Source organism: Augochlora pura, chromosome 9 (genome assembly GCF_028453695.1).
Source record: "Augochlora pura isolate Apur16 chromosome 9, APUR_v2.2.1, whole genome shotgun sequence".
NCBI classification, from domain to species: Eukaryota; Metazoa; Arthropoda; class Insecta; order Hymenoptera; family Halictidae; genus Augochlora; species Augochlora pura.
Genome location: NC_135780.1, coordinates 6,350,635 through 6,364,583, shown reverse-complemented (window position 1 = coordinate 6,364,583; position 13,949 = coordinate 6,350,635). Strand labels below are relative to the sequence as shown.

The window sequence follows — 13,949 nt, the reverse complement described above, 5'->3', positions numbered from 1 at the left end:
TTAACGACTGAATCAACTATCACTATTGAACAAGTAACAGCAAATGTAACCGTAGAAAGTACTGTGTCGAAAGAAACTGAGACTACTGAAACTTTATCAACAACAGAAACTGCAGTTATCACTAGTGAAACAACGGAGTTGACTTCTGAATCAACTATCACTGTTGAACAAGTAACAGCAAACGTGACTGTAGAAAGTACTGTGTCGAAAGAAACAGAAAGTACTGAGACCTTGTCAACGACAGAAACTGCAACTCTCACTAGTGAAACGACGGAGGTGACGACTGAATCAATGGAATTGACGACTGCATCAACTATCACTGTTGAACAAGTAACAGTAAATGTGACTGTAGAAAGTACTTTGTCAGAAGAAACTGAGAGTACTGAAACTTTGTCAACGACAGAAACTGCAGTTGTCACTAGTGAATCAACGGAGTTGACTTCTGAATCAAGTATAACTATTGAACAAGTAACAGCAAATGTGACTGTAGAAAGTACTGTGTCGAAAGAAACTGAAAGTACCGAAACTGAGACTACTGAAACATTATCAACAACAGAAACTGCAGTTGTGACTAGTGAAACGACGGAATCAACTATCACTATTGAACAAGTAACAGCAAACGTGACTGTAGAAAGTACTGTGTCGAAAGAAACTGAAAGTACTGAAACTGAGACTACTGAAACATTATCCACAACAGAAACTGCAGTTGTGACTAGTGAAACGACGGAATCAACTATCACTATTGAACAAGTAACAGCAAACGTGACTGTCGAAAGTACTGTGTCGAGAGAAACTGAGAGTACTGAAACTGAGACTACTGAAATATTATCAACAACAGAAACTGCAGTTGTCACTAGTGAAACGACGGAATCAACTATTACTATTGAACAAGTAACAGCAAATGTGACTGTAGAAAGTACTTTGTCGGAAGAAATTGAGAGCACTGAAACTTTGTCAACGACAGAAAGTCTTACTAGTGCAACGACGGAGTTGACCACTGAATCAACCATTACTATTGAACAAGTAACAGCAAATGTGACCACAGAAAGTACTTTGCTGACTGAAACTGAGATTACTGAAACTTTATCAACAACAGAAACTCCAGTTCCGACCCGTAAAGAAACAGAATTCTCGACTGAATCAATTGGCACTATGGGACCATTAACAGCAAATGTGACTATTGAAACTACTGTGTCCACAGAAGCTGTGACCACTACGAAATCTGCACCACTTACTATACCAATGCTTCTAAACGAAACGACAGAAACAACAGAAACGTCTACAGAAGCATCTACTCCATCGGTGTATACGATTCCTGAAACCACCGAATCCCGGACAGTCCAGTATTCCCGAGAGATTAACATAACAGATACGTTCGAGATAACGACATTGCCACCGGAGCTACAGACTGAAACGGAGTACGAGCCTGCGACATTTATCACAGGGATTGGCGAGATTCCCGAATACGAGGAAATAGTTAATGTCACCGGAACCACCGTATCTGTTGCGTTCACTGTTCCCACTGAAAGTACATCGCCCTCTGTTGAATTCCCAGTGATAGAAAAAACGATTGAATTGTTCGAAGTCAATATCACCACTCCAGCTACCCCAGTGAAGTTTTTCAACGAAACTGCACCGACAACGATGTCGATGATGGTAATTGTCACCTTACCAGAACTGACTACAGCTTCGGAGATCACGGAATTACCATGGCCGAATGCGTCGTTTACATTCGAGGAGACATCGACGACCATGGAAGTAGAAAAGACGTCGGCTTCACCGTTAATTGAATTGGTGATTACGATCCCGAATCAAACATTCGTTACGCCCCCCTCGCTGACATCAGGAATTACCACTGAAGAGACCATCGAAGAATTTTCTACCATGTCTTACGAAGCTACAGCCCGTGCAACCACGTCGACAGTAAACGTGAGCATTCTCGAAGAGACTAGTACCGTGTCTCTGACAAGCGCCAAGGAGGAAATTTATGGCGAAACAGAACTGGTGCACGATGAAGAATACGAAGAGGAGGAGGAGGAGGAAGAAGAGTACGAAGAGGCAACGGAAGAAACAATATGGGAGGATTATTACGCAGAATATTTGTCCAGCACCGAGGAGGTTGGAGCGAATACGACCGTGCAACCTTACGGCGTTACCTACGCGTCGACAGAAGAAACTGAAAGCGTTACCAAGGAAACCGTGGAGGCGACCAGTAGCTTAACGACGAAAGAAAGCTTCGCTCCTTGGACCGAAGAAATCGAAAGGAACGCGACCGCTACGATTTCCAATATTACCGCGTCGATTACGTTCGAAACGAAAAAGTCGAGCATCGCTACCGAAGAAACGTGGTCGACGGTTGGACGAGGACTGACAACCGAGATATTCACCCTGGAATCCACTCCCGAATTCTCGACAGAATATCTGCCCTTGGATTACGGCGAGTACACGGTCACAGGTAGAACTGGTCGACCGAAGTACACGAAACCACCTCCGATGTTTACAGGCGTAACGAACAAGGAACAGAAGAAAATGCGACACGAACAGTTGAAGCAGCAGCTGCTCAACAGAATCGTCGAGCTGGAGAACATGGAGAAAACGATCATTCAGAAAGAGAACGACCTGGAAACGGAGGAGCGCGAGTGGGAGAAGTCGAAGATGGAGCGATTGCAGGCGATAATTGATCGGAAGAAAATAATCGAAGGCAAACACATTACCTCGCCCATCGGCAAAGAGACATCGTCCACGAAGAGGCCTGTTACCCACGAGCCGATCGTATCGGCGACGACCACGATGACGGAGGACACGTTGCAGGACGAGGTGAGGAAGTTGGAGAAGAAGTTCACGGAGATAGAGAAGCGACTGTTGGGCAGGGAGGAAACTCTGCAGGAACGGAGGAACAAACTGGACAACGATAGGAAACTGTTCGAAAAGAAGTTACAGGAACTGGAGAATAAACCCCTGAGCGAGGTGGAGGCGGAAGTAACTACGCCGGAAGTTCCAGAACCTATGGTGACGTTCACGACGCCGTCTGTGTCGCAGCTGCCTCCCACGGAGACCACGATCGAAATTCACGAACCGACTGAAAAGGGCAGAGAAGAGACAACGATCCAGGCGACGACGATATCGGGAGATGAGATAGAGGACTACGACGAGGACGACGAACGCACTGTGGCTCGGTTTACAGGTATATACAGTGGAACAGCAACGATTTGCATGAACGTGTTTAAGAAGGGCGAGCAAGGATTGGTTACCCAGAGGCTCTGCGTGCCGAATATCGATGACAAACGGGTTACCAAACCGATCGACGACGGAAAGAAGCCTGTGAAGATCGACGAGTTGCAGCTCAAGAAACACGAATGGACGGAAGGCGCAACCGTGAAAAGTCCTGTGGGTTCTGATAAAAAGGAACCCGAAGGGGCGTTATTATCTGGCGAAGCTCTCGTCCGCTCTAAACGCAGCGATGTTTGCAAGGCATCTGACGATTACATGCCGATCGCGCAAGATGTCGAATACGAGGACTACGAGGAACCTCGATCGCCGGAACAGGAGAAATCGGACGATCACCACATGAGCCACAATTCTGATGACAGAGAAGAAGAGCCCATTCTGTACGAGGAGATTCGCGAGATTAGTTCGACAACGGATAGCCTGTATGAAGTTACCAATAAGGAGGCCGAAAATATTAGAACGAAAAGTGAGAATCAAATTTAATCTTACACTATGGATATTTATCAAAATTTTTAGTTTCGATTCTTCTATATAAGATATAGACGTTTCTTCCGATTACGAAACGCAGGCTGCGATTTATTTTCAATACGAACGGACAATTTGTAATTTCAATTTCTTCTCCGATCTGCTGTCTCTTACGCAAGAATGCATTATCGTTATTATAATTTTCAGCAGGAAAGCAAACTAGACGACCGCCGGGCTCCGAATGGCCGACAGAATCGATTACTCAGTATCACATAGGTGGTACCAGGACGTGGAGCACTGAATTAGGCGGCGAAGACGAGGAAGAATCCGACAGGGAACAAGCAACTTGTTATAATATTATTCTGTCGAAAAAGAAATTGTTCTCGAAAAGAAAATCGTTAACGTAATATGATGCAACATTGGAGCATCGTGAGTAAAAAAACTGATCTTTAAAGAGATCTAGATCTTCATCTCTAAAGAGATGAAGAATTTAAAGGGTAGATCGTTAGAAATTCGTATAAATATCATCGTGAATTGTATGCTATTTAAAAATAAGGATCATGTGACATAATTTAACGAGCCAGCAGTGAGACGTTACATGTAATGTAAAAATTGTACATATGTATATAAAAATTACATAGGAATGGAAACGACGCGCCTTTAAAATTAATTTCAACCCGTTCATAGCTCGCCAATTACGTCCACTTCATTTTGGGATATTATCGTTGCTCTTAATCTCTTCCACGCTGGCTGCGGTAACCGCTTGTCCTTTCCAACAGGAAAACCAAAGTGGTCTCTAAACATTGATAACCGAGTTTATCTTTCTCGAAACACGGTTTATTAAACATTGTTTCGGATTAATTTATTTAAGCCGGAGCTGAGAGAAAGAGAACGAAGAAAATTTAATTTATATCTTTTTTCCACTGATAAATTATCTATGAAAAATGATACGGTTGGACGTCGGGTTAATTTTCGTTGTTCGATCAATTTTTTTCTTATCGTTCTTCCGGCCCATTGATTGTTTAAAAATTCGTCGATAATTTTTTTGTCGTTCATTTCGAAGGATCGATCAGATTTTTGCAGCTTTCTCGATTAGTGCATAAAAGTTTTAACGTCGGCGGCTGGAAGTGGATTTCAATATCAAGCATCAAAACAATGGAGCGGATGTTGACGATAGCGGCATGCGAGGCATTGTCGGCGATGAAAAAGGCAGGATCAGTCGTCGAAAAGTCGTCTATGCTATCAGTTTCGTGGCCTACACGCGATCGCTTCTATTCCCCGTTTCATTATAAAAAATAATCTGCTGCAAACCGAAAACAACTATTTAACCCCCTATCCTCGGTGATTCTAATCTGATATTTATAATAAGTTGACATCGTCTTATCCGTCGTGACATTTAAACAATATATAATATTCAAGTGAGACGAGAGAAGAAACGAATATGAGTAATGCCTTCAAAGTGTCGATGCTCCTGTGGGTAAGTTGTTTAACATTTTTATCGTTGCGTGAAACACTATTGCTACAAATAATTAATGCGATATCAAATTTTTTATTTTTGTAACATGATAAATTATCGATAGAAATTTCAAGGCGTGATTAAAGCTTCTTTATAGTGTTACTTAACAATGTATTTGTAGAATAACTTTTTTTTTTAAATTATCAACGTGGTACCGTCTTCGTGGCCGAGTAATTTTAGATCATCAGCTTAACGGAAGTCTCAACGCGAGAGTTAGTCATTGATTACAAAGGCGTTTGACCTTTACACGTGCCGTGCATCGACAAAAATAAAACAACTTCCACGAAAATGATTATTCAACTATATTTTCCTTTCGTAGCCAATCAAATTCTTCGTTCATCCTCGTCGGGAGAACTTTGAAAATAAAATGGGCATTATTTAAACGTCAATGTTTGATTCCAATATGCGGATTTTATGCGTTTATATTAAAAGTGGTGTGTAAAACTTAAAATAGTGAAAAGATCCAAAGAAATTAGAAATGCTAATTAATATTAATATTAGTAATAATTTGTGTAATAACTTATTTAGTAATAAGTAATATTATTATATTATAATCACGTCCATACTAAATATAACAACATCTTTGCTGTATAAAATAAATCGTAGCTCAACAACGTAAATCCTGTCGTTTCTTAATATATCGTTTAAACATCCAATACGTTTACGACTCAGTCGCTTGAAGAGGCTATCCTTGAGTTCTCAAAGAATATTCACCGTTATGATAATAATGCTTTTAATATCGTACTCTTGCAGATTTGTATCGACGTCCATTGTCAGATGCAATGGTACGAGCAGTCACGTCAAAGTTACTTTAATTACAAAAGCCTTGACAACAAACCTTCAGACTCTGCTAACGACGACTCCGAAGCTCGAATCGCTCCACGAATTGGCTTGAAGTGGCCTTTCAGCCTACAAAACGGAATTAAGGCGACGCCGCGACCTCCAAGCACCGGTAAAAGAGACAGTTCGTTTCTTCGGGCTCTAATAAATATTATAGTGCTCTGGTTAATGCTTAGGATACGTTCCTGGAACGAAGAAACTGTTTAGAAGAAAGAAAGTGTTTAATTATAGAGTGTTAATTATGTATAATTATATTTGTGTTACGCCATTTTTCAGAGGACAACGGGGTACCGAATGACAAGTTTCTCTCTCCTGGCAGTATATCAAATAAAGAACAAGTTGGCCCAGCACCTTCTTGCGATGGAACAACGTTCTGCGAGGATGTTTCAAGTTACCCCACAAAATTGGTGAACGACGCGATTACGAGACAAAATCTTCCGCATTACAGAAGCGTCGACGGAGTAAGTATTCTTACGTACTATACGAAATATTTCTTTTATGTTATACTTTAGTGATACATACTATAAATATGTTGTTTTCTCATTCGTTAGGTTGATATCAATTTCCGATTGGAAGTTCTTGCCGAGTCTCTTTGCATATCCAATGTAAGTTCCAGCTGATTTATTCTATGCCTACTTTATGTATCAATTTGTCAGTCAACGATTTTTTTATCTTGTTCATTTCTGAAATTGATTTAAAAGAATTATAATTTTTATGAAGAGCAACAGTTTAACGAACTAATAAGTATGCTAAATACATGGCGAACAGACGATTGCTAATAATTCAATAGTGTATTCAATTATTATAGTATATAATTATATAATTATTGCTAAACCGATCTTCTCGCGAATTCCCATTTTTTTAATACAGTTTCCTTTGCATATTCCATAAACGTATGGTCTGATAACGCGTTATTTCTTTAGGAGAAAGTCGTGTACCCGAGGACAGCAGAAACGGAGGACAATCAATGGTTATACGTCGTCAACCATCCCAATTATACTCAAGGAGTACGCATCGAGACGTGCAGGTGAGATGATTAGCGGCAATTACGTTTAAGGTCGTCGTAATTTCATCCTTATTTTGTGCTTTCAGCACGGAGGGCGCGTCATGCAAGCTTATACAAGATTTCGCGACCGGGTACGTCACATTTTGCGCCCAGAAATACATTTACCGCGAGCTCGCGGCATACAAGGACGGCATGATCAAGCAGGAACTTTTCCGATTTCCGGCAAATTGCTGTTGCCAGGTCGAATTCGTTGGCACTTCGCAGCGTCTGAGCTCGAATCGATCGTATATACCCTTTAACGCTGAAAACGGTGCACGCACGGTTAATAGAGCCGACTCGATTTAACGGTAATTACAGCCAACACCATCTGAATCGTTTTATGGTATTTGTACGCTTTTTATTTTATTTTTAATACGAGAAAATCTTACCGCCAGACACTCGTGACATCGTCGACTTTGTTCATAGTTAGATCATCAATCCTTTTGGAGGGGAGCCTGTGTGTATCCGGTATTACCCATTGTATTATATTGTGTATACATACACACATACACAATATACTGTATTATACTGTAGAGACATACACATTATACTGTATTATACTGTAGGCATACACAATATAATAAAGTAGGTAATTCCGGATATAAACACTCCCCCCCAAAAGTATAATAAAAAGAATTACGGCGCGAGAGCCTAGATATATCAGATCGAATCACTCACCCTATCCCACCCCCTAATATTTCTAATACCGTGTGGTTCCCTTTCGTTCGCGTTACTGAGCACGGTCAATCAACCGCACATCAATTCACACCGTGCTGTACCTTCCCTGCCGGTTTTGAGCGGGTATTACATACCTACATCTACACGTGTAGTTAATATATCCGTCGATAGGTCGATATTAGTTCCCCTAATCACTACAAGTTCCATTTCGATGCTCGTGAAATGCGAGTCACGTTTTCCTCCATACTTAATGCGAAGAAAATCCCATTTATATAACATATCGAAGTACTTTAGATATCTGTTTAGCTATCTTTTATATCAGCAAAAAAGACTTTTCACCTGAATTCGAAGGAAAAATAAAATTTTATTTACAAAACCAATTTACCAAATATTAATTGTACAGGGTTGTCGCAAAATTAATTTCAATTACTTTCGCAACAATCTCAGACTCTCCATAAAATTTAGATAAAATATATTTTGTTTGTGAATGAGAAATAATAAATGTACTACTTGTGGTATTATTTAAATAAATTTGCGTAACTCTGGTGCACATACTATTCACTAGAAATCGAATATCGCGTCCGACTTCGTTTCAAACACGAACGATGGAAACGGCGCGACGACGTGGAAAACAATCTTTGAATGATTAATATCGCCGTAGTAGAAATTCGTCAGATTTTCGTCATCGATAATGCTCGCGTACGAAAAAATCCGTCAGTCAGTTCCGCGCCCGTGGAAGCTTGACATCGGATTTGACTTGGTAAGTGGTGGGAAAGCAAAGATTTCGGTGTACTATATTTCGACGGGTCCAGCATTTCTCGACCTCGGTGTAATACATTCCGCTAGAAAAAGGAAGGATATTCTTCGTCGCCTGCCAATCTAACAAAAGGTTCGAACGAATTCTCACGGATCGCCCATCGAATTTCCAGGATAAATCCTCCGGTGATTCTCGCGCATGGATTTAAGCTCATTGACCTAGAATAAGCGCGGATTACGTGTCGACTACATACTGTAATAATGAACATGGAAATACGTTTCTCCACCTGCAGTAAAGCGAAATGAGTTACAACAATCGTGTTTGCGCTGTTTACTTTGTATGAAATGCGAATGGCGATGCGGAATATTAGTAATTTAAACGGATGGTACCCACGCGCTATAGTAGCGTAACATAACGTTACTTATAGTAACATTATCTAATATCAAGATTGTCTTTTCGTGCAGTATAAAAATTATCTTAAACGACAAAGTATAGATACTGGTAATTTAATTTGGGATAATTTTGGAAGAAGAGATACGATTATTTGAGGCTTCCGGTTCGTTTTTATAGTCGCTTATTGTCAACGACTATAATAATCGTATCTCCTCTTCCCAAATTGTTCATTTTTGTTTAGAAGCTGCAGGACAGTTGGAGAACAATTTTCTGAATTCCGTTGCTGCGAGAAGTTCAATAAGTTTCCTGAATGAAAACTTTTTGAGTGACTGATACGGACTTACGGCTCGTTTTATACCATGCTCGAAATATCACTTTACATCGACCAGAAATTAATACACTCTCTCATTCGAGATCAAAGAACTGATTACCAACATTATTATCAAATTACTTATTAAACTCGTTGGAAAATAATTCATATTGTAAATACATTCTAAAGGAATTAATATTGGAACTCGAGAAAGATGGTAAATTACGATGCCTGAAATTAATTGCAGCGCCAAAGTGGAATAGAACAAGGTTTTTAATTTATGGCTTCTACAAGAACGTCCCTGTGGACCGTGGCAAGAAACCAGATAATTGCAAGAGCCCGCAATTATTTATATCTATCGTGTGCATCTTTTAAACGGAGCTCCACTTTAATTAGAATCCACTTGCACGCGAATTTATAATGTAAATAGTTAAACATTGTACGAAAATATTGAAATTCGTCTTGCATCGATGTTTCACACGGAAATGGAAACTTTTACCGTTTCTGTAAATTCAAAAATTATTTCACGCACGAAGTAGTAAATATTAAAGTATTATTAAATATTATTTAATTCTTTGGGAATTGTTTTCAAAAGTCGAGGAAACACGAAAAAGCGTGACACATGTATTATTATACATAGCTATGTTTAATACTGAATATTTACTTTTAATTAATTTCAATGTTCACGATTTTTCATTCGCGTTTTGCACACAAGAAAGAATTTAACTTTACAAAGCTAAAGCATTTGATTACATTCTACGCATGTGTAAATATTACCAATTAGCTTGTATGTATGTGTGTTACCAAAAAATTAAGGCTTTACAATTGTTCAAGTATATACTGTTTTCCGCGATAGGTACGCAAATATTAATACAAGTCATTGTATTAATTGCACATTACTAAATTTTATTAAACACTCTAAAAGTTCGACCATGAAAACCTCCGATGTATCGTTAGCGGTCGTAGAAGACAGAGGTTTACAAACAATCCATTCTAAAGCTGTTGGTTGACCTAGCTGAGGCCAGGCAGATTGCATGTAGGAAGTGAATAGATCAAACACGTTTGCAGTAGCAAGTTTTGCTCTGCACCGTGTCCCTGACCCTGATCCGACGGGTGTCTATTAAGCCAACGTCCCAAAAATAACAAGGCCTGTTCGCCCTCCTCAAGGAGACAAGCGTAATCCGATACGTATCTAATTTCCATACGAAGTTTACGTCGCCGATGATGTACAATTAACATAACAGTGATTTAAACGCTACGTTCAAATATTATGTGTAGAACCGCAAAATCGGTCATTTCAGTACTGGGATTCAAATAAACGTTTTTATAAATATTTCTTGATGAATCGATGCCCCAATAATTATTCTATTCCACGGGAAAGATAATGATATGAAATTACATGAATGGAGAACATTCTCCTGCTATTTTAACCGTCCGGCAATTTCACTGCTTCTATAATTTACATATGATATACGATCGTTTTTATCCAACGTGCACGGTCACATACGGAGAATTTTCCAGACATTTTTTGTTCTCTTACCTGAGAGTGTACGTTGGTTGACGCCGGTCAAAGGGGTCGTTCCTAAATCATAACCCAAGGGATACTCTCCGACAATCTGCACACATACGAGCATCTCCTGCTACCATTTTTCTAGAAAAATTTGGTTATATAAACAGCCCGAACTCGATCAAAAAGCGGGACTAGTTTCCAGTCAGCTTTTGGACGCGGAGCGTTAGCGAGACTGAGTTTAATTCTCTTTCGAGCAGTTCAAATCGAGTACGTATATCGTAACGAGGTTACAAGTCCCCGCCGACTCGGTGCGACGACTGAGAGAATGATTTAGAATCAACGATACACTTACACTACACGCATGCATATGTAACAAACTTAAAGTAATGTAATACCTTTTTCACCGGTATGTAATACATCTTTGCCGCTTTATTTTTCTTTGGCAGTTACAAAGCACTGAATTCAAATCACTACACCATACTCAGTAACGTCCCCGTGACGAAATAGGCATGAGCCAAACCACGAAACTAAATTCACTTAACTAGTGGCGCCTCGGTGATAAAGTAGGCATCGGCTATTCCACGATAATCCTCCTAGCGGTGTTGTGGTGTCGAAAAGAAGCATCGACTAGTTCACGCACTCCTACTAGTGACGCCACGGTAATGAAACAAGCATCGGCTACTTCACGAAACCGCCTCATCTAATCTAATGACGCCCCGGTGATGATATAAGTATCGGTTAGTTCGCGCATCCTCTACTAATTACGGACCGGTGATGAGATAAGAAAAATCTCATCAACTTCTGGCTACGTGAGCCCCGCTTGAGCCTTCGCTCGTAATAATAGCATCAGTCACGGACGAACATAATCGTACGTGTAGCGGAACGTGATAAAAAGATATACTGTTTATATCTATTATTCATTGTGCGTTGCTACGTTGTAACCTGAAACACAGAAATGTCGCATTATTGACACGTTCAACATTTGATACTATTAGAGGTTACATTTGTAACCGATTTATTTACAATTGTTGCGAGGAAGATTTACGAAAGTAAAATATCGCGATTGTACGAATAATAGAAAAGTCGTTTAAAAGAACTGTGCCTTGGATAAACCATATTTTGTAATGATTGAAATCGCGTAGTCAATTTAATAAGAAAACTTCAAGAAAACTTACTACTTCCTTACATCGTTGAAAGATGCATTAAATCTCCATGGAGTTTTATAAATGGTACAGGAAATTAAATCCAAGTCGTTTCAATTTGTCAGTACTTCTAACAAGGTTAGGAAACGTAAGAAGTTATTAACTGAAGAGGACTGAACGTTAAGTATCCAGTTATGTCGGGTTATGTCCGAATATTTCCGAATATTTCCGAATGTTCACAGATTTTTCAGTTCCGGTTCTAAATAATTGAAATTCGATAGCCGGAAATGAATTGGGAATATAAAGGTGTCTTAATTTTCTCGATTTTTTACGATTATCGATGAAGTGGTTAAAAGTTCTAAACAATTTGAAATTTTCATATTAGGAAATAAAAATTTTATAGATATGAAAAGCTATCGCGGTAGATCTAACAAAATAAAATAATTTTTCGTTTAAGGACGGCATACGTTTCCGGTAGGAGTGCGCAGTGAGGGTGCGCGATCCTGTTCTCCGGTTGATCCTTTGAGGAAAGTTCGCAGTCCGTCAGTAGCCACGCTTCATGAAACTTTGTTTAGCGGCACTCGTCTCTGTCGAAGAGTTTTTCGGCGTATCACCGTTATCCAATTGTTCGGTAAGCTGTGCCATAAAAGTGAAATATATATCGTCGCATCTATACCGGACGATCTGGATTTAACAATTCAACGGAAAATCGTGCGCGTCTCGTTCAATCAGTTTCATTCGTTAATCACGTGGTGCAGGATAATCTTCAAATAAAAGCAACGCTGCTCGAATCAACGTTGATCCAAATATAATCGTTACTTTGAAGTGCTTTTTCATACGAAACGACCAACTTTTTATCGTCAAAAATGAATCCAGCTAGAATTAGAACCGATAATAACAATTATTGTTGCGCTCGTAGCTTCGGTGCGTGAGTGTGAAAAGCGATTTGACATTTCGAATAATATTCTATGGACGCTTTACAGTGAATAGAGAATGTCGACGAGTTAATCGTGCTTATTTATAACCGTTCGTATAGTAATTCCTAGTGAATCGAATACTATCGCGAATATAACGAAGACGAAAAGTGTAATCAGAACGGTTCTTTGACCAATATGCAATAAATAAAAAAGAGGTTATAGTTTCGTCGGTGTAACCTTTTTTCGCTGGAGCTGTTAAATAACCAAACTTATTTAATTAGAGTTCTAGTGCACGCTGAAAAAAACAAACCGTTCTCGTTGAAATATTCTTTAGTTTTTATTCGAAGATGAGAAAAAGACGGCAACAAATCTGGAAGAGGAACATGTGACCAAGCAGCGGCATCGTACAAGTTGATCGTCACATCAAGGTATGAAAACTTGTATAAACTTTTTTTTCTCAGCTCAACATTTTTCTCCTTGGAACTTCTGTTTTCTGGCTGAGAAAGTACCGATAAAAATTCATTCGGTATATCATGTCAGGAATCTTTGTGCAACAATTCTGTGCCACGACATAAAAATCAATAACGATGAACATTTATTTCTTGCTGTTCATCACTAAAATGTGCAACGAAATTAACAGAATTAAATTTTGTTTGGGAAAATCATTTTCATTAAGCATCGCTAAACCGTACAACGCGCCGTATTTGCTTAAAATATATAATCGAATAATACGGCCAAATGTGCTTCGTAATTAAAATTTCGTTTGTTTAGATTGTTCGATAAACCATTAGTTGAAAATCCTTTTAAAAACATAATCAATTTTTAAATAAATTCCAAAATTTCAAAAATGTTTAATAATTGGAAACCGATACCAATTTTTTAAAAAGCATGCTTTAAATTCAGTTGGAGATCAGTTTCATATTAATTCTCGAATAAAAGGAAGTGTCATAATTCAAAAAATAAAAGCTTGAATTTTCGATATTTTTACATTAGACTTTAGAATACTTTTTTATTTTTACCAGAGAAATAATGTAGAGATTTTGAAAAAATTTATTATCAATGCTCGATGCTTCGATCCGAACCGAGCTCAGCTTTGGAAACATTTTCCTCCAGTTCTAGATACTTACGAACCAACCTTTCTTTTACAG

General features: G+C 39.0%; 2 protein-coding genes and 1 long non-coding RNA gene across 4 annotated transcripts in view; 2 read left to right on the top strand and 1 right to left on the bottom strand.

Annotated features, from left to right (window-relative positions):
- The first annotated feature begins 4,923 nt into the window (after positions 1 to 4,923).
- LOC144475199 (uncharacterized) lies at positions 4,924 to 8,942 on the top strand. The gene is made up of 6 exons (XM_078190837.1): positions 4,924 to 5,170; positions 5,963 to 6,161; positions 6,326 to 6,510; positions 6,601 to 6,654; positions 6,973 to 7,076; positions 7,142 to 8,942. Exons 1-6 carry the CDS (start codon positions 5,135 to 5,137, stop codon positions 7,398 to 7,400), a joined length of 837 nt encoding a protein of 278 aa, XP_078046963.1. The 5' UTR covers positions 4,924 to 5,134; the 3' UTR covers positions 7,401 to 8,942.
- LOC144475201 (uncharacterized) lies at positions 6,153 to 11,473 on the bottom strand. 2 transcript variants are annotated; one of them, XR_013494828.1, is made up of 5 exons: positions 11,138 to 11,473; positions 10,773 to 10,883; positions 6,572 to 6,732; positions 6,314 to 6,422; positions 6,211 to 6,234 (listed from the first exon to the last, which is right to left on the bottom strand). It is a non-coding gene; the product is annotated as an uncharacterized LOC144475201 (long non-coding RNA). The 2 variants fall into 2 exon arrangements; XR_013494827.1 differs by lacking the exon at positions 6,314 to 6,422 and having other exon boundaries at positions 6,153 to 6,234.
- Positions 11,474 to 12,425: 952 nt separating this feature from the next.
- LOC144474842 (RYamide receptor) overlaps positions 12,426 to 13,949 on the top strand; it is a 61,176-nt gene continuing 59,652 nt past the window's right edge. The window contains exons 1-2 of the mRNA XM_078190185.1: positions 12,426 to 12,515; positions 13,149 to 13,229. The gene's annotated coding sequence lies outside the window, so the exon portion shown is untranslated. The remainder of the gene's footprint in view (positions 12,516 to 13,148; positions 13,230 to 13,949) is intronic.

Excerpts from the sequence above, each read along its gene's own strand:
- LOC144475199 (XM_078190837.1), top strand. The coding sequence starts at position 5,135 with ATGAGTAATGCCTTCAAAGTGTCGATGCTCCTGTGG. Across the intron at positions 6,162-6,325 it reads GCCGCGACCTCCAAGCACCG|AGGACAACGGGGTACCGAAT; the intron begins GTAAAAGAGACA and ends GCCATTTTTCAG. Across the intron at positions 6,511-6,600 it reads ATTACAGAAGCGTCGACGGA|GTTGATATCAATTTCCGATT; the intron begins GTAAGTATTCTT and ends CTCATTCGTTAG.